This window comes from Perca fluviatilis, chromosome 4 (genome assembly GCF_010015445.1).
Source record: "Perca fluviatilis chromosome 4, GENO_Pfluv_1.0, whole genome shotgun sequence".
Taxonomy (NCBI): Eukaryota; Metazoa; Chordata; class Actinopteri; order Perciformes; family Percidae; genus Perca; species Perca fluviatilis.
In genome coordinates this window covers 36,393,892-36,421,374 of record NC_053115.1, presented here as the reverse complement: position 1 = coordinate 36,421,374, position 27,483 = coordinate 36,393,892, and the positions used below count along the sequence as shown (strand labels likewise).

Below are 27,483 nucleotides of genomic sequence, written 5' to 3'. Positions count from 1 at the left end.
AATCCATAAATAAAAAATATATACATGGCTCCTATAGGTTAGTTACAAAGCATTTGATACCTTTTATGTATCATATGGTAAAGTTTGGTATTTTTATGCACAACAAAAAAGTAGAATATTTGTGCATTCATAATTATGTTCACACATTCCGTGTTTTTAAGGTCAGTTTGTGTTGCTTTTAAAAACAACTTAACATAGTTGTTGTCTTTGTCTGGGGGGAAAAAAGAAGTGTCTTGAGAATTGTTGAGTTACTTGAATTATATGGAAAAGCCTCCCCCCTCCCCTCTCCTGTTTAATTTTAGTAAATGTTTTAGTTTAATTATTTGCAATTTATTTGATATTCATTTACATTTATTTGACTTATATTCAAATTTCAAAATAAAGATTAATAACCGACCTGGTTGCAGTTTGAGGTGTCCTTGCAGCAGTTTTACATCCAGGTGGACTATGGGGGGGAAATCCTTTTTCAGGGGGATGTTTCGTTGCAATACCGCGAGAGGCCACTGGACAAAAATGGGCTGCTGGGGTCGGTCCTGAAGATGAGACGTGTGCGTACCGTTGAAAATGTCGGTGTTCCTAATCTCCTCCAAAAAAAACTGTCCTTGAAAGCAGCATGACGTACCAAGTCAGAAAGGAGGCGGGAGGGTGGACGTGCGCGTGTCCACGGTCCACCCGCCCCTTTACAATAACCCCCAACCATCAAAATGACTAACCTCTGCTAACGTTATTGCTTTGACTGTTTAAGCGGTGCTGTAACGTCTGATCTGAGCTCACCGGAGAAATACAGGGCTTACAATCACAAGAATTCGACGTTGAGGTTTATTTTCTCTGCTGCTCGGCCTGGGTCCCCGGGGTCGCTCTCTTAACTTGCTACAAAGAGACTGAAGTGACATTTACGTTTATTCATTCATCCACAACCACAACAATGGCAGCACAGGATTTTAATTTATTGCTTGCGACGGATTCTTATAAGGTGAGTGGAGCCGTAGTCTTGTCCGTGTCCCCCATTTGTTCTGTTTTGGTTTTCCCGATTAAATGTGTTTATTTTGGGACACAGTTCGCTAACCTTAACGTTCACCTTCCGCGCAGTGTTTCAGTTACAAACCATTGCACATCACGAGTGACGTTAGCCGTCGCATTTTTGGTCAATTTAATGTTTTGGCTGTGCTACAGCGTTGGAACGGTAGCTAGCTAGTAGCGTTAGTTGACCGTGTGTTAAAACTGAAAGTATAAGGCACCAGCAGTAGTTATACCTAGCTAACGTGTAACGTTGGCGCTGTGCTCTTGTTCTCTTGGAGTCCCAGCCGTAGCCTACGCATTTAATCAAAGTTTTAATCCATGAAACCTTATCTGAGAACATATGACTTGGCAAGGAATGGGTATCTGTAACGTTAGACATTTGTTTTACCGATGCCAATGTAATTTAAGTTTCGTTATCACCATACCTTAACTATTCCTCACATTTTACAGTGTTACGGAGTATAAACGCGTTTTTCTAAACAGGTTTTGGTCTAACGTTAACCACATTTCCCAAGCTTTGTCATAGCGTCAGTGTAAAATGGAAAAATAGACTAGTTTTAATTTAGTCATATCTGCTCAAAGAACCCACAAACAAGATAACTTGGCGCTGCGTGCATTGCCAGATCTACCAGGAGCACGCGCAGGGGCTCAGAAAGGCAAGGGGCCCTAAAAAAATGAATTGAATGTCCTGACATGTGACTCTGCGTTCTAATGTATAGTCAGTGACCCACACCTTTCCACAACATTGCAGTGGAGTTATTTTCTCACAGAGCCCAACATTTTATTGTATGTCAGTGCATTGTTCGGGTTAGGCTGTGTTGGTATAGCTTCTTGCTCAGCTCAGTAGAGATACATGTCAGACGTCACTGTTGTCAGTTTTCACAATTTTTCACTGTCTTTTTGTTTCAGTTTTATTTATACCATAATAACCCAGCTGGTGTCAGACAAACAATAGAAAACGAAACCAGTGGAACCGGTAACATCGTCCCTCCCATATTAAATAAACAGCCTTTATGGGAAAGTAGAACATTTGAAGTACTACTGATCAGAGCCTAACTTTTGATGAAAACTCAGCGAGCATTTTAAAGCCAGCCAAACAGTGATTTGTTTTTATTCAGGATTTCGAGGAGCTTTGTAATTAGCAAACCCATCTGAAATGGCATACAGAAGCCTGGTTGAAAGCATTTTGTCATTTATCATTACAGTGTGGTATCAGTGGTTGATGCATAGACTGTAGAAGTGAAGCCAAAACATCCGGATCGCCCCCTGGTGACTGGTCAGCATAGGTCATAAGCCCCGCCCCCCTCCATGTTAGCTGATGGTACATGGACCAAAAAAATAAATCAAAGTACACTTCAATTACATTCCTTCCCAGAGATGGGATGTTCTGATGTTTGTTCAAGTGTTAATTTTTCTCATCGGTTTGGTTTATATTAGTTAGCTTATTTGATGCTATTAAAAACTGGGTGAAACCTCATGATTGACAGCTGTGATTGGCTCGCGATTGGTCGGGCGGGTGCATCTGCATGACTTGGATACCGCGGCTCCACTGCCCGAACACTACGGCGCAGACTCTGGCTCCAAGATTACAAGATGGTGTCGCCCATATCCAGGATATTATGGCTTCACTTTTGTACAGAGGGAGGAATTGGAGACACTTTGTCCATCTTTATATAAAGTACAGTCTATGCATGGTACCGCTACTTAAGAGAGAGCACAAACAAGCTCATCAAAATTGTTAACATTGCACAGAAGTCACAAAAACAACTTTGTAATATAGGACTGTGCTCTTCACAGAAAGGCTAAACATATACAGTAACATCCACTACACTCAGAGTTTGAGCTGCTTCAGTCTGACACAGACTGGCTGCATATGAGAACAGGTGTTATTTTTTTAGATTTATAATTAGATATTTAATTAGATTTGATAACTTATTTTGCTACCTGCCCATTTGCTATTTAATATTCATGTTTTTAATGGTGTGTTGTGCAAATTTCTACTGAGGTGGACATTAAAGTCAATCGAATCCGCACAAACTGTGTTGTTGAGATTAAAATATAATTTGTGTGTCAACGTAGCCACCGGGTCTCACGCCACCTAAGTTAGTATTACCAGAACCACCGGCATGTCCGCTGTCCACCTGCTATCCATGTGTACTTTGGAGTATATACGGCCCTTTACGTCTCAGGGCCATTTCAGATTTAACACACAGGGACTTAGGAAGTCTTGATCCAGGCTGTGAATGTTGTATTAAATGCTTAAAGACTTGGCACTGAATTACACTCTATCCTTTGTGTGGGGAAGAACAGAAAGGTTACAGTGTAAGTTTTAAGTAAAAGTTCTTCTGGATACATAAAGATAGTTTTGTGGTGAAGGTTGAAACTCTGTGTTTTCTCTAGGTTTGTGGAAGACTTAGGTGCATTTATTTAACGGGGTGGGGGGGGGGGGTCCTCCCTCAAGAAAATGATAAATATGCAATTTCACATCATTTTGGACCATTTTTACTACCATATCGGTGTCTAAAACGGTGGAAATGTAAAGCGGATAATAAATAACACTCGAAAAGCTTAAAGACAAAACTTAACAGCCGTTACATCTGAGAAAAGCCATTTAGTTAGTTTTGACGCTCACATTCACTTTATGGTGCCCAAAACTGCACCTACGTCTTATAATATCAGGGGAAACCCTGAAACTGTCACTATTGCATGCATATGTAATAGAACATAAATGTTGAAGCCACGGTGTGATTCATTGCGGTGTCATGCTTGGCCAGTAAGGCACGCCTTTTTTCCTACATTGCAGTAGAGTTTCGTTTATCACAGAGCCCAACCTTTTCTTGGCTGTTTTAAGCTTTCAGTTTCATTTCAGTCTATTCCAAACCTAAATCCAGTGGTGAGTCAGTGCACTGCTTGGGCAGGCTGTGTTGGTATAGTAGCTTATGCTCAGCTCAGAGTTAAATGTCAGATGTCACTGTTAGATGTCATTCAAAGGGTTGCACTGCAGCCAAATGGCAAAGGTCTGGATGATGACTAACCGGTCTTTTTATTAGCGCCAACCACTTCTGAAAACAAGTCTAAAGCAGCAGCGCAGCCAAGACAATTCCTCTAATGTTTCTGTCATCACAATTTAAAAAAAAAAAAATAATAATAATAGAATCTGATTTGGTACATTGTGTGATCAGCTCATTTGAAAGACCACTGGGTTAACCGGGTTTACAGGGCAGCACTTTATATGATTCAATTTCATTTATTTGTCACTGAAAATGAGTATTTAGTGTTTAGTAATTACCTCTAATTTGCATGACATATAACGTCACGCAAATTAACCAACCATTCAACATTTTGCGATATTATTGCAAATGCAATTAATCGTTCAGCCCTATTTGGGACCGTCGTAAAATTGCAATACCAACTATTTCAATCTTTAATACCCGTTTTTGCTGTTCAACATAGAAATCTCAAGCTTCCATTATAGAGAGGGCGAGCCATTAAACATTTCACACTTGTAAATGAAGATAATGTTATAAATACATTTGTTTAAAAATTAAAGATATGGAGCATTGCAGTTGACCAATGTACAGTATATGGTGTTAAGTGACGTGGTAACATCCACTTAAGCAAAACATACTGATTTCTGAGCCATTTGTCAGTCATTGAACCTTATCTCACCCCCCAGAGGCCATCAGTCCCCACCCGGGTTTCGGTCATGGTGCAACACTAAATGTAGATAAACCAAAACAATAAATCAACCACACAAAACTAAAACCTAGATAACATAAATGCACACCCAAAACCATAACTGAACATTATTAAAACACTTTAACTAGGACAGAAACTATTCAGAACATGTTTTTTTCTTCTTCCCATGAGCCCTTGCACTGCGACAGCGCAGATCAGTTCAAATGACCACATCAATTTTTTATTATTCCTTAACCCTTGTGTGGTCCTTCGGGTCCCAGTGACCCGAAGGACAACACAAGGATTATGTACTTCCCTTTACTTTGTTGAGAATTGCTCTCTAAACCCTGTTTCTTGTAAAGTAAGTAAAGTTTATTTCTACAACACATTTAAACACAGTTTAAGCTGGCCAAAATGCTGTACAAACAAGAACTAAGGTGCTGTATTAACCCTTGTTTAGAGAGCAATTCTCAACAAAGTAAACGGAAGTACATAATCCTTGTGTTGTCCTTCGGGTCACTGGGACCCGAAGGACAACACGAGGGTTAACAGGTCTCGCACAGCTGGGGCAAAGGCTGTTAAGTTGAGGTTTGCTTGGACGGTTCCAGTTCCTACGTAGTATTTAATGATGCATTGCATAATTGCATGGCTGAATGTTTGAGCCATATTAGAGGTTATTTAATGTCCATAAGTTCAGAAATGACAAACGCATTGAAATGACAACCTATAAATCTTCATTTGTTACAAAACAATCACTGATATTGATAAGGTATTTTAAAGGTGTTTTTTTTTCACAAAGCTGTGAGAGGTTGTCTGAGAAATGTAGGAGGTGATTTGTTCTCAGTAAATTCATGAATGAAAAACCTATTGAAGTGCTGACTTCTAAATGTGCATTTCTTTTACACAATAGGTCACTGAAGATGATAAAGGCTTTGCTAACGACTTTTTCAAAAATTAACAGCTGTGAAAGTTGTGAGAGGATGTCTGAGGCATATTACAGGCGGTTTGATGTCAGTATATTCAGAAAGGAAAAACCTATTAAAATGATAACCTTTAAATATGCATTAAATAGCCAACAGATCATGGATATTGATAAGGTATTTCCAAAGGATTTTTTTCACAAACTAATAGCTGTGAAAGTTGTAAGAAGATGTCTGAGACATATTACAGGCGGTTTGATGTCAATAGATTCATTAATGAAAAACCTATTAAAATGATAACCTTTAAATATGCATTTTATAGACAGTAGGTTACTGATGAGGTTGCTAAAGGATTTGCTAAAGTCTTTTGCACAAACTAACAGCTGTGAAAGTTGATGTCAAAGTATTCATAAATGCTAAACATGTTGAAATAACCTTTACATATTAATTTTACACAATACGTCACTAACAATGATAATGGATTTTCAAATTTTTTAATAACAATAGGTTAATGATGAAAGTGATAACTTATTTTAACAAACTAATAGCTGTGAAAGTTGTGAGAGTATGTCTGAAACATATAAGAGGTGATTTGATGTCAATATATTCAGAAATGAGAAAATTACAATCTTGAAATGTGCACAAACCATTATTTGCTGTATTTTTAATTTTTTTTTCAAATTTAAAAGTTTATTTCTACTAACTTAGGTTAGTAGATGGTTAGATGTTTTGTTTCCAGTTTGCAACCTCTATTTCTTCTTCTCTGGTTACTGGCAGGATGCAGCCATGCGTAGCCTATAGCAACAACGTCTGACCAAACAAAGCTGCAGTCTAGTTTATTCACTCCAAACCAGTTGATGGAAACATGTTCGATTATTCACGTATCTATTTTTTTTGTTGTTGTGACATTTCAAAAGTTTGGGGGGGGGTGTTAAAATGCTATCCGAAGAATTGTTAAGTACAGTATACTGGCACCTTTTTTCACTACCTAAATGCATGATGGGAATGCTGAAATTTTTTTGTTTTGTTTTACACTATCAATACATTTTAATCAAAACTCAAGTTCCTGTCCCTGGAACACTGTAAGCATACAGGCACACTACTTCACATTGCGCAGAACGTATTCTTTTATTTCTCTAAATAAAAGAATACTCTTAAAAATACTCTTAAAAAAAAAATCTGGACTGGTAGCTGGAGAGATGCCAGTTCACCTCCTGGGCACTGCCATGGTGCCCTTCAGCAAGGCACCAAACCCCCCCCTCCCCCATCCGCTTAGGGTGCCTGTTCAGCAGTTGCAGTCCACTCACTCTGACATCTCTCTATTTGTGCAAGTAAAAGGACCTGAGAATGTAGGCCTATATCAGGCCTGGGGAATAATACAAGTATAAATTATTATTACTGAACCTATACTTTTCTACCCTCTACCTTTTTTTTCTTTTCACTTTATTAACCCTACTTACAGGACTAATCTTAATGTTGCTTCCGGTATAGACACCGCTTGTTCGTGTTGAGTTTTCCATGTTTGGTAACTTGGGTAACTTGGTGAGTGTGTTCTCTGTGTTCGTCAGAGGAAAAGGAGAAGGAGCTGAAATAGGAGGCAGGATGAGCCAGAAGAATGTAGGGTGAATGCCTCTTGAAGTGATTTCTCCCAGTGACTGACTGGCTGTTGCTTTTGATTATTCAATTAGTGCTGCAGGAGCACAAAGAGAGACTTGTGCTTTAAGCTGTCATAGTTTCTCCCCACGTGGATCCAGGAAACATGTTTACTGTATATGCACGCATCGCGTTGAGCACACAATCCTACGCTTTTCAGCTGGTCATTGGTGTGCTTACTGGCGTTTCGTTTCATGCTACTTCACAATACAACTCTGCCTGGCGTCATAAGATCAGAAAGTGGTAAATTAACATTAGCCATACCAGGGGTGATTCTTAGAATTACATTATAACATGTTTTTTGTTGTTGTGATTAACATTGATTGTTTTTTTTAACAACTTGTGTCTGTTTCTTGTCTTTCAGATCACACACTACAAACAGTATCCTCCAAATGTCAGCAAAATCTACTCCTACTTTGAGTGCAGACGCAAGAAAGCCTCCCAGTTCAATGAAGTGGTGTTCTTCGGCCTTCAGTATCTGCTGAAGAAGTACCTCATAGGTACATTCGCATCCTCCTCTATGATCTAAGAAATGGATTGACAGAAACATATAGGAAAGAAAAGAGATTTGCTGTTAAAAGAGAAAATTGGGGAATGGAGGGCCTTGTAATAAAACTGATGTACACACAGGAAGTTGTCAACACTAACGTTGGCTAAGTGAATACAGCGTGTATTTCCTTTTAAGCAACAGTTTGCTTCATTTGCAGTCGTATCTCAAAAGCATCATATGTCTTACAAGTACATGCAAGGATATGGTGTTGGTGTCCTTTCTCTCACAGAAAGTCTTTGGATCAGAATAAAACTCAATGATTTCTGTTCAGCGTACAGATATCACACACAGTTAGCTAATGAACGATTTCATACATTTTGCAATGTGCATCTCGCATCACATTTTTACTCACTGTGACCACTACTTTGTCATTACTAAACATTGTGCCAAAATATGAACAATAATGTCACCGTCAGTGGGCTTATTTGCAAGCTAACCCTACGCTAAGGAAAGATCCAGCACATAGACGGTACCTTAGAAAAACGTTACCTGAAACAGGTGATTTAACGTCACCACTCATTTTACACACTGCTTAGCAACAAAACGAAATGCTGAGGGAACATTACTACGTTGGTTTTGAGCTGCATGCATCCCCACTAACCTGGAAAAGGTTTTAAAACGGTAACGTAACGTTAATACAGCGTGCGCGGGAATGCAACATCTCCTGCAGCGGGGAGTCCGAGGCAGAGTAGTCTATATCCACGATGTTCCACTTCTGGGATTGCTCCGTTGCCGCAGGAAATTCTGCCGGATGTCCTTCTTTTTGGCCAGATGTCAGTCACCTTCCTCTCTATCTGTGTTGGCGTTCTAAACTCCGGTGGATTTATGAGGACTACGGTTAACTGCTCCTCAGATCTCTGCAGGGTCAATCCAGACAGCTAGCTAGACTATCTGTCCAATCTGAGTTTTCTGTTTCACAACTAAAACAGCTTTTGAACGTACACGTTCCACCAAAACAAGTTCCTTCCCGAGGCTATTTTGCAGAGGCACCGTGGCTCCGTCAGGCGCTTAGCACCGCCCAAGACGATTGTGATTGGTTTAAAGAAATGCCAATAAACCAGAGCACTTTTTTTCTCCCATCCCAGAATGCTGTGTGGACTCGCCACAGCGCTGTGGAGGAAGGTCTGACGATGCGAGACTAGAGGCAAAGGGACCGCAGCATTCGCTAACGTTGGCTAACATTAGCTAACGTTAGCTAACGTTAGCTAATGTTAAGATTTGTATCCTGAATTCCCATCTGAGCTCCGGGCCCCACCTTCAGCTAGAATAACTTAAATCACCTGCGTGGGTGTTTCGAGGCTGTAACTATTGACAGCCCTACTAATTGACAATTTTATCGTAGCGCAGGCTAGGCAATTTCCTGTCTGTTGAGATAAGCGTTTGTATTTCCGGCATGTGACTGCATCTGTAGTAAATTAGTTTTGTGGTGGCCTAGGGGTTAAGGAAGTGAGCTTGGGACTGGGGGGTTGCCGGTTTAATCCCCAGACCAGTAGGATAAAATCTGTCCCTCCCTCATTACCACCACTGAGGTGCCCCTTGAGCAAGGCCCTTAACCACTCCAAGTGCTCCAAGTATGAATGTGTAACTATGTAAATGAGACAGGTTGTTGTTGTAAAGTTGAAATTGTTCACAATTTTCTTACCTGGATAAATAAAGGTTAAAAAAAAATGTTTGTTCTCCACAGGCCAAGTGGTCACAGAGGAGAAGATTCAGGAAGCCAAGCTCTTCTACCAGATGCACTTCAGACAGGCTGTGTTCGATGAGGAAAGCTGGAGGAAAATCCTCGAGGTATGCAAAGAGACTTTGAGCGGTCAGTCTGTCTTGACAGAGTCATCACCCTGTATTTCATCTGAAGTAAATGTGCTTGTTACTGTGTCAGAAACACGATGGCCGTCTTCCTATCCGGATCAAAGCTGTCCCTGAGGGTAGGATTATCCCGAGAGGCAACGTGCTCTTCACCGTGGAAAACACTGATCCCGAATTCTACTGGCTCACCAACTACATTGAGGTAAACCCAGAAATGTGTTTTTTAGTAGGGCTGTGAAAAGTTTAACAAGATAATCAGTCCTTCCAGAAAAATGCTGAGTTTTTTACGATTGTTGCGGGCAAAAATCCTTGATTATGCGGCATGTTTTCTTAAAAAATGCAATAGAATATGCGAGAAATTTATGCAATTTTATGCGATGAAATTGCGGGAACTTGCAAAAATTGCGGTTTGATGAAAAAGTGATTCCCCCAACACCCTGCTTTTCGATGATGTTCACGTCACGTAATTACGGCACTTCATAACATTCCCATGGTAACGGGAAAATGGCTGCTCTTGTGTGAAGTAAACGCTACATTTTTCAACTTTCTGCTAAGATATATGTGACTTTTTTTGCAACGAAAATGCGGGGTTTATGAAATCATGCAAGCCCCGCATATTTTGCGTGGAAATCGGTAATTTATGTGGCGAAAGTGCGCCGTAATTGAAAAAATGCGGCCCCCACATAAATATGCGGACTTTGGCTGATTATGCATTGAATTATGCGATCGCATTATCGCGTTTTTCTGGAGCGACTGGATAATAAGGCAAATTCTGACGCGCGATTAACGCACATTCTGTGATTTGGGCCTCTGTCCGCTCCATAGTTTGGGAAATGAGGAAACGATGCAGCAAACGAGACAAAAAAATTATGTAAGTTGGCTCACATGTCCATAAATAGGAGTGCCTGGGCATTCATTCTTTCTCTCTCCCTCCTCAAGGTTGCTTGGTTTGTTTGCACTTTGTGTTGAGTTATTTTTGCGTTCTAACATTGCTACACCTACACACATCCATACACTACACACATTACTGACAAACAGATGGCATGTTTACCTTTGTCTCCACATTTTGTCATACCTTTGAGCCAGGTCATGACATGGGAAGTTAACAAAGGGCGAGGCTGTTGCCCAGCAATGTAATTCCATTGAAAATGTCTATAACCTCCCAACCCCATTTTTGTGTTCTCTTTTCTCCCCACACCCATGTGCTGACTGCAGACCATGCTGGTCCAGATGTGGTATCCCATCACAGTAGCCACCATATCCAGGGAGTTTAAGAAGATCCTGGCCAAGCACCTGAAGGCCACCTCGGGGAGCCTGGAAGGTCTGGACCTGAAGCTGCATGACTTTGGCTACAGAGGAGTCTCCTCACAGGAGGTCAGCAACCCTTTGTTTCCCTGCTTTGATTTAGTGAGAGCTAGACCAGCTTTGAGGTTGAGAAAGCCAATGGCGTTTCTCATTCTATTTCTTACTCTTGCCGCTACTGATGTTGTACTGTATTATAAGCACTACCCTTTCACTAAAAAAAAAGTCTTCATAATCACTGTAACTATGGCTAAAAATTAGAGAATCTCCTAAATTCCTTAAAATTCGTTGTGTAATTGGTTTGTGTTTTGACAGAAGATTGAAAATGTGATCTCTGCTTTGCGATACAGCGCCGTCATGCTGATGCAGATGATTGCATGACATCTCACTGGTCACGTTACTGATTAAAGGAACAAAGGCTAGATTAAGAGAACTCCGTGAAAGTCAGAGGGAAAGTCTTACATTATAAGCTGGAATGTGAGTTCAGTTTTCAATCTCTTGTACAACTGAGCCACTGAGTTGGTGAAGGGGTTTCATGGTAAGAGGATTCTCATAGGTCCCACCTTTTTTAAACCAGGCAGCAGCAGTGTGTTTATGCAGGGTACACGCGGGGTCTTAAAAGTCTTAAAAAGGTCTTAAAATTGAACATGAAGAATCCTGGGGGTACCCTGTTATGTGCGTCTTAGACTATATCCTTCGCGTTCCACTTCCGGGATTGCTCCGGTGCTGCAGGAAATTCTGCCGCATGCACGTATTTTCCGTTTCATTCCGCTTTCTTTGTGTTGGAATTTTCAATTCGGTGGATTTACGAGGACTATTGTTGACTGCTCCTTAGGTCTCTGCAGGGTAAATCCAGACAGCTAGCTAGACTATCTGTCCAATCTGAGTTTTCTCTCGCATGACTATTTTGCAGCGGCTCTGTGCGGAGTTTAGCACCGGCCAAGACGATTTGTGATTGGTTGGAAATGCCATTAAACCAGAGCACGTTTTCCTCCCATTCCCGAATGCTGTGTGGAGTGGCCAGATCCTCCTTCAGCGTGCTTTGGAGGAGGGTCTATGTGTGTCTCTGTAAGAGACAAATCTTTAACAGTCATTCCTCTAGCTGGGCTGAATGTAGTGAATCAGCAGTGTTACTGACAGAATCAGTAGCTTTTTACATTGAAGCTCCTCTCACTGGTAACTTAAAGCACCTTTATTAGCTTAGCTTAGCCCTGATGGCGATGATGTTGTTATGGATATTTACTGACCTATCCATAGATACTCAATAATTGAACACAAAAGCACAGAGAGATAGTTAAGGTGATATATTGTAAGTATTTGATGTGTTCAATCACACGGAAGCCACCAGGAAAAACAACAAGGTCTTATCAGTTCAGTTTTTCCTAGCGTCTCCCAAAGAATCATATTGCATACATAAGGATTTTATACTTGTTACAGCACAAGACGTCTATGCTCATAGGCAGCAGCCAAATGGATAGGTTTCTCCCAAACAGCCATGCTCAATAACCAATGACAAGCTTTTTGCATGTCTCTGTACAATTTCACATATTTAGCTTTTCCTTTAATGGTCTTCAGACGTGCTGTCTCCTTGACCAGTGACAGGCTGACATCAGTTGACAAACAGATTTCTATAATGGTCCCAAGCTATAGCTCAGGAATGAACCTACACCTGTCCCAGTAGGCAAAGACCTCGACAACAAGACATTGGCCTCCCACTGCATTCCAATTACACAGTTCAGAAAACATGCCGCCAATCATGTTTTTTGTAATTTTACACCAACCCAACATCATTCCCCCTGGTCTGGCATGAATGAATCCACAGAAAGCGTCAGGATGTGATAACCCCCGTTACACATCGGCGGTTGCAGGAATTATGAACCTTTTTGAACTGTGCCTGGGTTTGAACCGAACTCGCAGAAACCACGTTAACAGCATCGTGATTGATCATTTCCACCTCTCGTCTCCAGTCTGCAGCACTGGGTGGAGCAGCTCACCTGGTTAACTTCTGCAGTACAGACACAGTAGCTGGGCTGCTGATGGCCCAGCGCTACTATGGCTGCCCCATGGCCGGCTTCTCCATCCCAGCAGCAGAGCACAGGTAGAACACACAAGCAGATGCACGCACACACACACTCACACTCACTCACATAAACACTCTCTCTCTCTCACACACAGACACACACGTGCGTACACACACACACACACACACACACACACACACACATACACACACCTAGATATATATGTACATTTGTGAAAAAAGGTAAAATAAAAATTAATTTATTGAACAGCTGCAGTGAAGAGATGAAATCAAGTACAACAATGAGAAATTTAAAGCTTTATTAAAATAAATATATTGAATGGGTACGAGAAGGACTTGAGCTGATTGTATTGTGTACTAACTGTATAGTTTTTGGGATTATATTTGTCTAGTTTGGGTAGTTTATTATTCGGTTTGATGTGACTGACAGATGAAAAATTGACACCCGTAGGTGATAGCTGGAAAAGAGAATCAAATGTGTATATGTACAGTATGTGTGTATGCATGTATGTGTATATGGGTATGCATATGTATATGTGTGTGTAAGTATGTATAGATGCATGTATGTGTATGTATACATACATATATAAACAAGTAAATAATTAAATTGTTTGTATACAAGCACCAAAGTAGAAAAAGGGGGTACACAACTTCTTCCTACTCCTTTTTGAACATGGGAATCCTTATTTCAATCATTTACAATACTTTTAAAAGACACGTTTGCGGAGTATTAAGTTGTTTTTTTTTGTTTGTTTTTTGCTGGTGCTGAAATGTACCTTTTATTTTATTTTTTACATGTTCAAAATAAACTAAACTTCTGCTACTACTAAATCACGGATTAAAATGTTTACGTCATAATTGTAATCTGTGGCAACATCATAATCAATTAGAGCAAGATCCTGCGTGCATCTTCTTTTTGTTTTGGCTTTTAATATAGAATGAATGTCTCTAGTCTGCAACAGTTCAGTAGTCAATGAATTGTGTGGAAACTCCATCGGGGGTTATATGTTCAAATGTTAGAACCAGTTAGAGCTATAACAATTCCAAATTTTACTGTAGAGTTAATTGTCTCAGAAATAATAGTGATTAACACTATAATTGTCTGTTTCAGTCAAATAAAAACAATAAAAAATAAATATATTCATGTATTACTTTTGCAAACAAATTAAAGTTGACTGAATCCCAGAATACATCTTTTGGTTATATATCACGGTCATGTGACCCAGATAATGTAATAACACAGGTACACAGCCTATGACGTAAACCACACCTCTTTATTATCATAAAAGTTTATATTTTCTTCTTAAATTAACATAAAACTGACAATTACCATCAACAGGCCCTTAGCTAATGTTAGCAAGTAATTGCGGTTAAACAAAGAAAGGCGATTATGTATAAGGAATTGCGATTAGAGAATGATGTAATAATTGTTACAGGCCTACGTAGAACCAGTATTAATATGTCATTCCTTCCTTCCTTCCTTCCTTCCTGCGATCAGCACCATCATCTCCTGGGGGCGGGGCCGGGAGAAGGAGGCGTTTGAGCGAGTCCTGGACCAGTTCTCCTCGGGGCCCGTGTCCGTGGTCAGCGACAGCTACGACATCTTTAACGCCTGCAAACACATCTGGGGAGACAAGCTGAAGGAGCGAGTCATGGAGCGCAGCCAGGACTCGTGTCTGGTCATCCGGCCCGACTCCGGAGACCCCGCAGAGACTCTCATTGAGGTGAATAACCGCACTGGATCAGTCAGCGTTGTTGTCCAAAACACAGATATCCAAAACTTTTTAAATCTCTTCATATGAGTTGGATTTTATATATTTTCAACTAATCGCTATCATCATTGTGCAACCCTAATTTTAACTTGATTTTTGATCTTGATCCTTTCTATTGATTAATAGTAGACTATTCGATGTAGATTAAAGGTCCCATGACATGGTGCTTTTTGGATGATTTTTATATAGACCTTAGTGGTCCCCTAATACTGTATCTGAAGTCTCTTTCCCGAAATTCAGCCTTGGTGCAGAATTACAGCCGCTACAGCCAGTCCCACAATGAGCTTTCCTTAGAATGTGCCATTTCTGTGTCTGTAGCTACTGAGGAGGAGGGAGGGGGGGGGCAAGGTGGAGGGTGGGGGTGTGGCCTTGACCAACTGCCACTTTGCTCGTTTGAAAGCCATGATGTCTCTCTCTCATGGGCGGGCCAAATTCTCTGGGCGGGCAAAGCAGAGAAAGGGGAGGTAACCTTGCACCTTATGACCTCATAAGGAGAAGATTCCAGATCGGCCCATCTGAGCTTTCATTTTCTCAAAGGCAGAACAGGATACCCAGGACTCGGTTTACACCTATCGCCATTTCTAGCCACAGGGGGAACATAGGCAGGCTGGGGGAACTCATATTAATGTTAAAAAACCTCATAAAGTGAAATTTTCATGCCACGGGACCTTTAACTGAGGTTGTAAGATGTTCAGGCTGCTCCAACTTAACATGGCTGATGTATGAATCCAACTCTAAAAATAAAATCATTGGAATGCCACTTGTAGGTCATCAAGATTCTGGAGGAGTGTTTTGGCTGCTCTCTGAACTCCATGGGATACAAGGTCCTGCCTTCCTATCTGCGGATTATTCAGGGAGACGGCATTGACCTGTGCTCGGTGGACGAGGTGAGAAAAAGTTTGGTTGTTGTACTTGTCGTATTCCCTCCTGTTTTGATCATTACTTCAGCTATTAGAGACATCCCTATCCAACCAAATGGAAAGGAAACTCACACCCCCTACACTTACTGTGTGTAATGGCGTTTTTCCACTACATGGTACCTGCTCGACTCGACCCTTTTTTGCTTTTCCATTATGAAAAAAAGTCCTTGTTACCTGCCAACAGGTACTTTTTTTTAGTATCCCCTCCGTCGAGGTTCCAAGCGAGCGGAGGCGACACCAAAAGGTGACATGAAAACCTGCGGACTACTGATTGGTCGGAGAGAATCGTCACTAATCACTGCGTCATCACTGCGTCATCACTGCTTGCGACAGACGGGGGTGTGTCCTGAACAAACCCGCCATTTTTAAATAGTTTAGCCAGCGGTGTTTTTTTTTTTGCTGCCTCCAGCTTCTTTTGAAACAAAATGTGTCTTCTGGCTGTGGCAAACAGCCAAAAACAACACACCTTCGACGTTCTGTGTGTGTGTGTCGCGTTGGCGACCAGCCACGCGGCGCACGCATGAGGCGAAACTAAATCTGCAATGGAAATGGGAAGACGGGGCACCGCGGCCGAGCTTGTACTATCAGTGGGTAAGCGCCATAAGAGTCCAAGTGGTAATATGGACAGCTCAGCAGGCAACACAAAGACTAGGGTCTTCAAGTGCTTTTTTTAGGCCAAGGACCCCTTAGCTGAAAGAGAGACAGAGTAGGGGACCTCCCTACTACTAATATTGCATAAAATTAAGTTGCAAATTAAACTGGGCCTACAGTAACATGTAGATGGGGTTTTTGCAGTTCCTAGAACATAACGTTCCTAGAACCCTTTTTTTCTCGTGTTCCGACTGGACCAATTTGGGGATTATTAAGTTCCTCTGGCCACAGTTCCTGTAACTCTTTCAGCTCCTACTTCAGGGCAGAGTCTTTTCCCTTTTCCTTATAGTGGTGGTTAGATGGCTGTGTTATAATAACAACAAAATTCAATTATATAATAATAACATAATAACAAAAACGTCAGTTCCTATGGCCACTTGGCCAGTGTGAATGCAAATGGCAAAACCGGTTTTGGAGGAGAGTAGTTAGAACTGTTTAGAAGTGGACTGTTCCTATAACTACCTTCCTGTAACTACTTGACTCGGAAAGCAGCTAAAATAATAGACTACACCAATTGTCACTGTTTCACTTTTATAAAAAATGTACAATCATTTCCAAGTAAATGACATAGAGCATTTGGTTAATTGGGTTGGTTGGAACCATTCTGCTCACTTGGTGATGAACTGTGATTGATATAGTCACTGTATCCCCCAGATCTCAGCCCAGAAGTTGATAGGTAAAAATCTGAGTCATACGAATGAGGGCCCAAACGGTTACAATAAAACAAATAAAAATGTTGTATTTCCCTTTGGAGATGCATTAAAATGGTGGTCATTTTTATGATTTATGCTCTACTGAATATCCAAATATTAGCAGGAGTGTTTGTCATGGTCCATCAAACAATTATTAAAGTCAACCTTATCCTTTTTAAAAACCATTTGCAGTTGCCTTGACTACGAGACAGTACATGTTCCGCTGTCTTGCCTCAAGACGTTTGTAATTATAACTCCGGTAAATCAATGAATTAATTTAAAGCCTCCTTTTCCTTTTGTTTCCTGTAGATTCTTCAGAAGCTGAGTGATGAAGGATGGAGTGCTGAGAACATCTTCTTTGGTTGTGGCAGCGCTCTGCTTCAGAAACTCAACAGAGATACACTCAACTGTGCCTTCAAGTGCAGCTACGTGGAGACCAACGGCAAGGGGGTAAGGTAGAAGGCTTCGTGCTGGACAGGACCTCGTTTAAGAGTAGTGTTAATTTTGTCACCTATTTTTAATTTAGTCTTAGTCTTGTGCCAAACATTTTTGTTAGTCAAGTTTTAATCGACTAAAAGTCTCGTCATTTTAGTCTAGTTTTAGTCAAAAGAGAACTCAAGGTATCTTAGTCGAGTTTTAGTCGACTAAAAGTCTCGCCATTTTAGTCAAGTTTTAGTCAAAACATTTTAGTCTTTTTTTAAATAAATTATTTCTGATAACCATTTCAGTCAAATAGTTATAAAAATAAATAAATTATATAAAGTTATATAAATATTGAGCCTCTTCCTTATTTCACTAGTAAACGACAAAAACAACCACTGCATTGGAAAAGGATATTTTACAATAAAATAAATGCAGCACGAAACTGGCGAGGCGTATTTCAAGTGAACGCAACATGTGTGTTGTTTTTCAGACAACGGCAGCTGCAGACTGTCGTACGTCTCGTGTTGGAATCCTACATAGTGAAATAGAGACAAACCTTTACACCGTTTAGCTGTCAGCATTGTAACCCTTTTATATATGTCAGATTGTAACCGTGTTTACTCCAACTGCTAGCTAAAGGTATGCTAACGTTACCTGCTGCCAAGTGTAGTGTTAGCTAGTGCCCCATGCAGCGATGTTTCGGTTGACTCTAACGTCTGTTTAGGAGCATCAGAGAGAAGCGCAGGCATTTAAGTGGCACCAAAATCTGCGTTGCTATTCGGTCCGGTAGATAACGGTCGTTAGGGCACCTGTCGGTGCCGTAGCACCGGGTCTCGGTAACAGCTGAATATTCTATCTCATGATGAAAAAGTAGAGACGATTGTAGACGAAAATTAAGAGAGATTTTATCTTAGTTTTTATTTTATGCAAAACATTTTAGTCTCGTCTTTTTTCGTCAACAATAATGCATGTTAATTTAGTCTTAGTCAGCGTTTTTGGACATTGGCACAGTCTCGTTATTGTCTCGTCTTAGTCATGGAAAAAAAGGTCGTTGACGAACATATTTAGTCTCGTCTCGTCTGACGAAATTAACACTATTTAAGAGCGCTTCGAACTTCATTCACCTTGGTCTCGTCAATGGAACCATTTGGCAACTTTTTTTAAAGTAAACCTACCATTCAGAGTCTTATTGGCATCCATTTCGGCGTCTCGCCCCCCACTCAAAACGTAACGTTAACCTACTACTCTTTGGCCTGCTCGCAAGCCCAAACAAGTGTGTGCCTGTTGTTTTGTTTCCGGTCTAGCTAGGTCCAGTGTGGTGTTGTAGTTGTTCTAACGTACTAGTTGTTGCAACATTATGTGAAGAAAAACTAACGCCGTTAATAACGCGTTTAACTGACCGCACTAGTTATAATGGAATTTTTGCCCAACAAAGTCAAAAATAAAACGTCTACTCCAGGTTTAATGGTATAAATTGTTACATCCGTAATGAACATGTTGATTAGAAATGAATTTAGAAGAAAATGAATAAATAGACCAAAGACACTTTCTTGCATGGTCCCTGTGAGTAATCCTCACAGAGACTGGGTTTCAGTGTGTTCAGGAGCAGACCGTTTCACTCCGCTGTGCTTGTCTTCTGTGTTCTTCCAGATGGACGTGTACAAGCAGCCAGTGACCGATCCAACCAAGGGCTCAAAGCGGGGTCAGTTATCACTGAGGAGAAACTCTGATGGCTGCTTAGAGACGATAGAGAGAGGGGCAGGCAAGCCTGAGGAGGTTAGTGCCAGCGTTTTTGTTTTGTACTCACTATTAATGTCTCTTTTTTTTTTTTTTTTTTTTTTTTTTTTTTTTTTTTTTTTTTTTTTTTTTTCCCTTCAGGCATTAAATGTGAAATAATACATGATAGCAGGATGAGGGCATGTCCTTCTGAAAAGTGTCAGCTAATTGGAATATTGTGTAATGTGCACTTGGTAGACAGCCCCACAGGAGAACAGGAGTCTTATTTTTGATTGCCCAGACCGTATTTTTGAATTGTATTCTGTTGATCATGTGATACTATTTCTCATTCCATGTCTTTGATCAGTTACTGAAAGATCAGTTGTTGACATTTGACTCTGTTATACTTCGAGTTTAAAGCTGCTGTTGTGTTTTATATTGTGGGTTTAGTGGTTTCTCCAGAAATGTATATTACTTTCGTAAAGTTGGGGGAATCACAAAAGATGAAAAAAAAAAATAAATAAAAGAACGATCAAAATCTGTGGAACAGAGGCCGAGATTAAATACTGAAGCTTGGCTGAATACAGGTACAAATGCAATGGTACCTTTTTTAAAGGAACCTGACTCTGTAGGGTTGTCCATCCATGACGGAGCATCTCCAGAAGTAAAATAGAAGATTATAGTTCTCATTTGTGTTGCTAAATAGTAAAAATAAAGATTTGGACATTTCAGCCCCCCAGTATCAAATGGAAGACACAGCAGAGATAAGCGGATTCGAGGACTTCTTTCTTATTCCATATAAATGTCCTGAAGAGCACACAAGGCACATTTTAAACTAAATGCTAAATTCCAGACTATTTCTGTCCCTTTTTAAGTGTGTTTGACAGTTTTGCCATTAAAAGGTGCACTGAGTGATTCTGCCCAAAGATTGTTGATATTTGAACTCAACTGCCAAACAAATACAACCGTGCCCCTTCAGAAGTTCCGCCCCCCAGATTCACAGACCGATAACTACTGGCCAGTCGGCACATTCAAATGCTGCCTCCACCCTCCCCCTCTACCATCAACTGAGGCCGCCTGTTGCCGATTGGCTGGCATAGTGTTGTGTGTCTCATGCACACCTTTCTGTTTTGTTTTCCATTTGCTCAGCCAGGGCTGTGTGTGTATTAACACTGGATTCTTTTTTTCACCACACAGAAAATAGAGAGCTATAGGTTACCGTGAGGAGATATTCGCTGAATTTGACAAAACGTGTATTGGATTAACATCACTTACTGTACCTTCAAACGTCATCTTCGTGTACTTAATGACTTCTCTTTGTGGCTCTGGGCTCTCCAGGACCTGCTGGTGACTGTGTTTGAGAACGGCAGTCTGGTGCAGGACTACTCCCTGGAGGAGATCAGGAAGAACGCTCGGCTGCGGGACGAGGAGGTGCCCACCCTGCACAACTGTGAACAGGAGCCGCTGCACAATCGCATCATCAACGGGATTCATTAGATCAACCCCAGAGCCCCTCAGCATCCAGATAATACTACACACACAGTTTCAAACAGGGCGCCCTGGCATGCAGACTGCCGTGGTTATGAAAGGCACCCATCTAAGTATAAACTGAACATGTTGAAGGGGAGTTTAAGCTGTTTTCTCACAAGACACTAACATTTACTATAACAAAATATAAATACAGTATTATTGATTCTAGTAATCTTCAGCGATTAGGTGATAGCACCAGTGCTTGATATACAATACATGATTTATGATGAGTGGCAGCCTCTTTATCAGCAGAACAATGTGCTGCTGCAGCCCAACTTTCTGCCCTTTAGTTTCCTTTTTGTTTAGGAAACACAAGCCATGTATAGTGTATAAATGAAGACATCACAACAGTGACCAGTAGTGCAAACTAAGCAGATAGTGCTGCACTGTAACAGTGACGCACACAAAAAAAACCAAAGTCAAAGAAGCCATAGCTGTTGTTTCTGCTTCCTGATTTCTGAAGCCACTGGCCCACAAAGCACAGCAGACCCTAGTGTCTTTTATTGAGTAATACAAAATACATTACCACATGAATAAGCATATGAATGAACTGTGTAAACTATGTAAAGGAACCAACAATTTGGTTCATTGACATAATTATAATTGAAGAAATTTTTGAATCTCACGTCCTTATTATGAAATGTTATTTCCCTGCCCTGTGTTATTTTTTTTAATTTTTATGGCAGTTGATTTTTATTCTACTACAGACATTTTTATTTCAGAGTGCCCTTTATCATAAGTCAGCTTTTTTTTTTTACATACTTTTAAACGTCTGGAGGAGGACTTTAAGAGACCGGGGTCATGTGATTGGCTGAAAGGTGAGCACGGGCGGCGACCACAAATGCCCTCTCACCTTTCTGAATGCGATGAGTAGCAGTAGGTATGGATCATGTGATTTTGAATATCTTAGTCATCACCATACTAAGGCTGTACCGGATATCATTTGAAGCTTTGAATGGCTCTCGTCATGTTTGGTGGTGATGGCGCAATGGATGTGACACATGCTTTTGGTGTGGGAGACATGGGTTCAATTCCCACTGCGATACGTCAACCAATGTGTAAGACTATAAGTCCTAGTTGTTCCAGAGGCACGTGACCTCTGATATATAGCAATTGTCAGTAATATTTGATGATGTCATCACCCTCTTTAAATCACACCCTCAATTTTGAATATTCATCATTATAGTCATGATTCATCCTTTTAAATTAGTCTCTTTTTTTGTATTAAGTCCATATGAACTTTTTTGGAACAAGTAATTTACTGCAATAGTGTTAGAGATAGATTTAAAAAAAAATGTGTCATATAAAAGTAATTTATTGCGCTGTTGGATACCGTTTATACAGGTGCTGCCTCCCTTTGTGTGCGGCAGAGGAAACTTTTAAAAATGTCTTTGGAATGGCTAAACGCCAACAAATATGGATAGAAGCAGAATATTTCATTAGATAAAAGAATTAAACATGAATTTTGGAAATGATTGACATAACATTTCAGTATATATTTGACTTTTGGACTTCACAACACTCTGGAATTGTAGGAAATGTTGGATCACACAAGTGGGAGACAATCCACCACTGGAATCTAATTCTACAAATAGTATAAAACTGAAAACATATGCTGCGCAGCTTTCAAAGGTTGATTTACGAATTTTAATGTCAACGTTGTAAAGCAAGCTTCAAACTATTCGGTAAAGCCCTATAACATACAAATAATTGATATTGAGTAGGGCTGGGCCATGTGGAGAAAATCAGATATCCCCATATTTTTTTACCCAAATACATCGATGTCGATCTTGTAGGGTGGACAATCGGTACCTTCACTAAATATTTTTTTACGATGAGATTTTAGATAAATAAGCATCAATAATGTTATAAACTGTTTCAAGTGAAATTATAGAGTAAGATTATATGTACATGCCTGCACAAAACTAGTGCAATTCTTCAAATGATATTCCCTCAAAATGTTTCACGGATGTTCTGAAAAAAGGGCGTTAGCATGTGCTTCTTATTATCAATTTAGACAACGTTACTGTGCGTCACGATATCTCGATATATGATTTCATCAAGATATGATTCCATTGAAAGATGATGAATTATCATATTGAATTATTGCCCAGCCCTAATATTGAGATAATGCATTGACATATTTCTTCAAATTACATATGGTGTATATGTGATGATGCAGAGGGTTGCTAGTCATTTTAACATCAAGAAATTGGGCATTTTCGTCTTTGAAGTTTCAAACTAAAATGAATCAAGTTAACCCTTGTGTTGTCCTCAGGTCAAATTTGACCCGTTTTCATAGTTTTTTTATATCAGAAATATGGGTTTCTTACAACTAAATTGCCCCAAAATAACTTGGATGTACCATGCTTTACGGGTAAAATGAATGATTACTTTTGTTGAATTTTGGTTGTCCTATTCAATTTCATGGCATTTGAAAACTTTTTTTTTTCTTTTGGTTTTAATACAGTATTTTGACTAAACTTTGACTTTGAGTTATCACTCAGCATCCTCTGATCATAACTATTAGTCGAAATAATTCATAATTTCTGCTTTTTCTTCAAACTCAAAAATTAGGTAAAGTGTCATTTAGGTAAGATTTCTAAAACTAACTTTCTGTCATATTTGCTGAAACTGACCGTAAGTTCCAGTAGAACTACATAAAGCAGGTCATTTAAAAAAAAAAAAACATCTGGCACCACCTACAGCCTGTAGTGCGATTTGCAAAAATCCACTACTCCCTGTTCAGATGCACCAATCAGGGCCAAGGGAAGGTGTCTAACTGCGTGTCAATCACTGCTCAGGCACACGCATTCATTCTCCCTTGTCGGAGGAGGGGCTTAGGAGACCGTTTTGGGCTTTAGCGGAAAGGGGGGAGAGACTGAGAAGTTGTTGATGTTCAATTTTTGTTGGCTAAGTCCTGGATCTTCGCAATCCTACCTACAGCACCTTTAAATGAGGTTTACTGACCATGAATTTTTTTTAAAAGCATGGAAAAGATGGACAAAAACGTTTTTAAAAAGCACCAAAATCATCAAATAAAAGCACCAAAAAAAGATCATTTTCAATTTTGTCCCCGGAAGGACAACAAGTTAATGGTCGACGGGAATGCAACACAAGTGTTAATGCACGTCTGTTGTTGTGCACTGCTAAAATGACTGCATTATGTCGTCAAATATACTGGCCGAAATTCACTCTGATAGTCTCCGACACACTGCATTCCACCAGTTGTTTTATCACGAAGCCTTTATGTACCAACTTTCCCTCAACTTGCCTTGTCTACTTTAGTTAGAAGTATTTTATTTCCCAGAATGCCTTTCAACAACCTCTACACAAGGGGCATTATTGCTTCGAAATAGTTTTGCCGAGCTGTATACAGCAGTGTATCTACATGTGTTTTGGAGTATTCAGACCGGTAGTGAAGGGCAGGCCAGTTATGTCAGTCACAACAGATGCAAGTGAGCTACAGAAGTGCTGACTAATGAAAAGACCTGCTGGTCTGCTGTTGTATTTAATGCATTGAACAGATGACTCCGAACCTACTGTTTGCTTTTTTTTTTTTTTTTCTCGGCTGTTTAGGGCCAGTTCATTGTACGTTTCCTTTAGACTCTCTTCATGCCTCTTCGTTTTCTGTCAGCATTTTTTGGTTCATATATTGAGCCTGTTTGCATTGGGTTTTCTTGCTGATTTTGACTGCCCTATAGGGATTAGTGATGAAACGGTGACGCAGTTTGCCATCAACACTGGACAACACACGGTTCACCTGCTGTGTAGTATCGGCACTAATCATATATTTAATTAGATTTTGTGAATATACTTTTGAAAATGATTTGCTCTTAACTTATGTATCTTTTAAATGTTCTGTATCTTTTTTTGATTTTGTTCCTGTTTTAAAAACTGACCTTTTGTAAGATAAAAAAAAAAATGTAACACTTTCATACTGTGGTGACTTATTTTTCTAAACTAAAACACTTGAAAAGTTGTCCATAACACTAGAGAGGCAGAGCATGTTTCTACACTGGCACGGACTGTGTTATGTGAAAGTGTATTTTATTTTTAACCTGGACCCCATTTCCCCATGCATTTGTGTCTTGACAACCAAAAATCTTTGAATTTGGTCCAGTATTGAACAAGATCGCAACGACAGGCCGGCGCAAACCGAGCTGCAATGTAACCTAATGGGGCAATTGTGCATCCTAGACTTTTGTCCACTAAAATTTCCACATTGTTGAAATCATTCAAATATTGAGCCATGGCATTGTAAATCTTTGAGATAACAGGAGCCTATACTTTCTGTAGCCTACTGGTGGAGAGTATGACAGCAGCTGTTGATGATTTGCTGGAATGTATTAGAGTAGAAATCTGTATGGAAAGGACAAAAAACATTGTTGTGAGCTGTATAGAACTCCTGGATCAAATATTGAGGTGTTTGAAGAGTGGATGGAACATTATTTTTTTTAAAACATTGCAAAAGATCATGTTCTTATGTGGAGATTATAACATTGACCTATTAAATCCAAAAAAGCATAACATAACTTGATGATGAAGATTTCATGAATACAATGTATAGTATGGGATTATGTCCAACAATCACCAGACCCAGTAGAATCACATTTCATTGTGCTACAGAAATAGACAATATATTCACAAACATTATGGAAAACAATGTAAGGAATAGTTACTGAAACAAAACTGGAAAATATTATACGAGCAAAATGATATTGATAAAGCATACAATGGATTTCTAAAAAACATTTACATCACTGTATGACAAAAATTGTCCTGTAAAACAATACAGTGACAGACAAAGTAAAACAAATAGTCCATGGATCACTAAGGGCTTATTAAATGCCTGCAAAAAGAAAAATACTCTTTATAGAAAACTTATCAAGTATTGTACCCCAGAAGCAGAAAATGAATATAAAAAGTATAGAAATAAATTAACTAATATTATGAGGATATGTAAGAAAGAATACTATAATAAAATATTAGATGATAATAAAAATAACATGAAAGGTTTATGGAATATTGTAAATAGTGTCATTAGAAATTGAACTACAATGGGAAAACAAGTTGACAATGACACGAAAATAGAAAACATGGAAGATGTGGTTAGTAACAATTTTTTTTGTAAATGTGGGACCAGATCTAGCAGAAAAAATAAAAAATCCAGAAATAACAGAATGGGGTAAATGCTGATCTGGGGAATAGTAATCGGACCTCTTATTTTCCTTAGAGCATGGGAAAGAAATGACCACTAACTCATATCTGTAACTTGTCTTTTCAGTCTGGTAAATTTCTAAACAAAATGAAAATAGCAAAAGGGGATAGACACCTTTTCACAAATTACAGGCCTGTTTCTATACTCCCCCAATTCTCCAAAATCCTTGAAAAGCTTTTTACAGAAAGACTTGACAATTTTATCGACACACACAAGCTTCTAGTTGACAGTCAATATGGATTCCGGACAGACAGATCAACAACTTTGGTATTAATTGAATTAGTTGAGGAAATCACAAATTGCCTGGATAAAAAGAAACATGTAGTGGGACTATTTATAGATTTAAAGAAAGCATTTGACACCATAAATTATGGCTTTTTATTACATAAACTAGAGAAATATGGTATCAGAGGGGTTGAATTGGAATGGGTGAGTAGCTATTTAAGAAACAGGCAACAATTTGTAGAAAATGGGGAGCATAAATCAACATACATGAACATAACGTGGGGTACCACAGGGGTCGGTCTTAGGACCAAAGCTTTTCATAATTTACATCAATGACATATGCAGAGTATACTAAAACATATTTTCTGTTCGGCTGATAATTTACAGCAGCTTTTGGAGATGATCACACCAGAAATTACCATATTAAAACATCTAATATAAGCAAAACAAAGATTATGTTATTTGGAAAACATAAAACTAACCATCAAGTAGAATTAAAAATCGATAACATAAGTATTGAAAGAGTATATGAAAATACATTTCTTGGTGTGATTTTAGACCACAACATCTGCTGGAAACCTCACATAAACCATGTCAAATCAAAACTAGCAAAGACCATAGCAATAATGAATAAATCAAGACATATTTTAGACAATAAATCATTACATACTCTGTACAATACTCATACAGCCATATCTAAGTTACTGTACATACGTACAATACATACAAAACTAACCTACAGTCGTTATGCACATTACAAAAGAGAGTTATCAGAATCATAAATAATGTTGGATACCTGGAGCAGCAAAGTCCATTATTCTTTAAGTCACATATTCTGAAATTCTCTGGTTAAATTTAAGACGGCACAAATCAAGTTCAAAGCAAGAAATAATTTTCTTCCAGGAAATTTACAAAACATGTTTACTGAAAGGCAGGGTGGATATAATCTGAGAGAACAAATAAACTTTAAAAAACTTCAAATAAGAACAACTTTAAAAAGTATGTGCATCACGATCGGCAGGGTGAGTTAGTGGAATGGGTTAGACCAGTTGCTTAAACAGAATAACAAACATAACAAAGTTTAAAAAAAATTATAAAACCACTTTATTAAAAGGATATGAAGAGGAAGAGAGATGTGTACAATTAGAGATGTATTGTTGTGTATATTGGTTATCCTGTTGTAAAAATATATGATATATAAAGAAAGGAGTTAAAGGGAATGAGGGGTGGGAAACATTACAAGCTTCGGCTTCATCCTGCTCCTTTTCGGATAGTTTTTGGAAATATTAATTGTAATAGTATTTTTTTTTATATTATTTGTAACAATGGATAAATATTGTTATTTTTCCTTTGGTGTGATGCT

The 27,483-nt window shown here is 39.3% G+C and overlaps 1 protein-coding gene across 1 annotated transcript; it reads left to right on the top strand.

The window, feature by feature from the left end:
• The first annotated feature begins 637 nt into the window (after nucleotides 1-637).
• Nucleotides 638-22,158, top strand: nampt2 (nicotinamide phosphoribosyltransferase 2). Its single transcript, XM_039796734.1, has 11 exons — nucleotides 638-973; nucleotides 7,636-7,771; nucleotides 9,506-9,609; nucleotides 9,701-9,829; nucleotides 10,843-11,001; nucleotides 12,897-13,027; nucleotides 14,469-14,694; nucleotides 15,510-15,629; nucleotides 17,315-17,455; nucleotides 19,079-19,204; nucleotides 20,483-22,158. Exons 1-11 carry the CDS (start codon nucleotides 926-928, stop codon nucleotides 20,639-20,641), a joined length of 1,479 nt encoding a protein of 492 aa, XP_039652668.1. The 5' UTR covers nucleotides 638-925; the 3' UTR covers nucleotides 20,642-22,158.
• The last annotated feature ends 5,325 nt before the right edge of the window (nucleotides 22,159-27,483 follow it).

Bases quoted from the DNA above. Each gene is read 5' to 3' on its own strand.
- nampt2 (XM_039796734.1), top strand. From the start codon at position 926: ATGGCAGCACAGGATTTTAATTTATTGCTTGCGACGGATTCTTATAAG. The intron at 17,456-19,078 runs GTAAGGTAGAAG...GTGTTCTTCCAG, and splicing joins TGGAGACCAACGGCAAGGGG to ATGGACGTGTACAAGCAGCC. The intron at 19,205-20,482 runs GTTAGTGCCAGC...TGGGCTCTCCAG, and splicing joins GGGCAGGCAAGCCTGAGGAG to GACCTGCTGGTGACTGTGTT.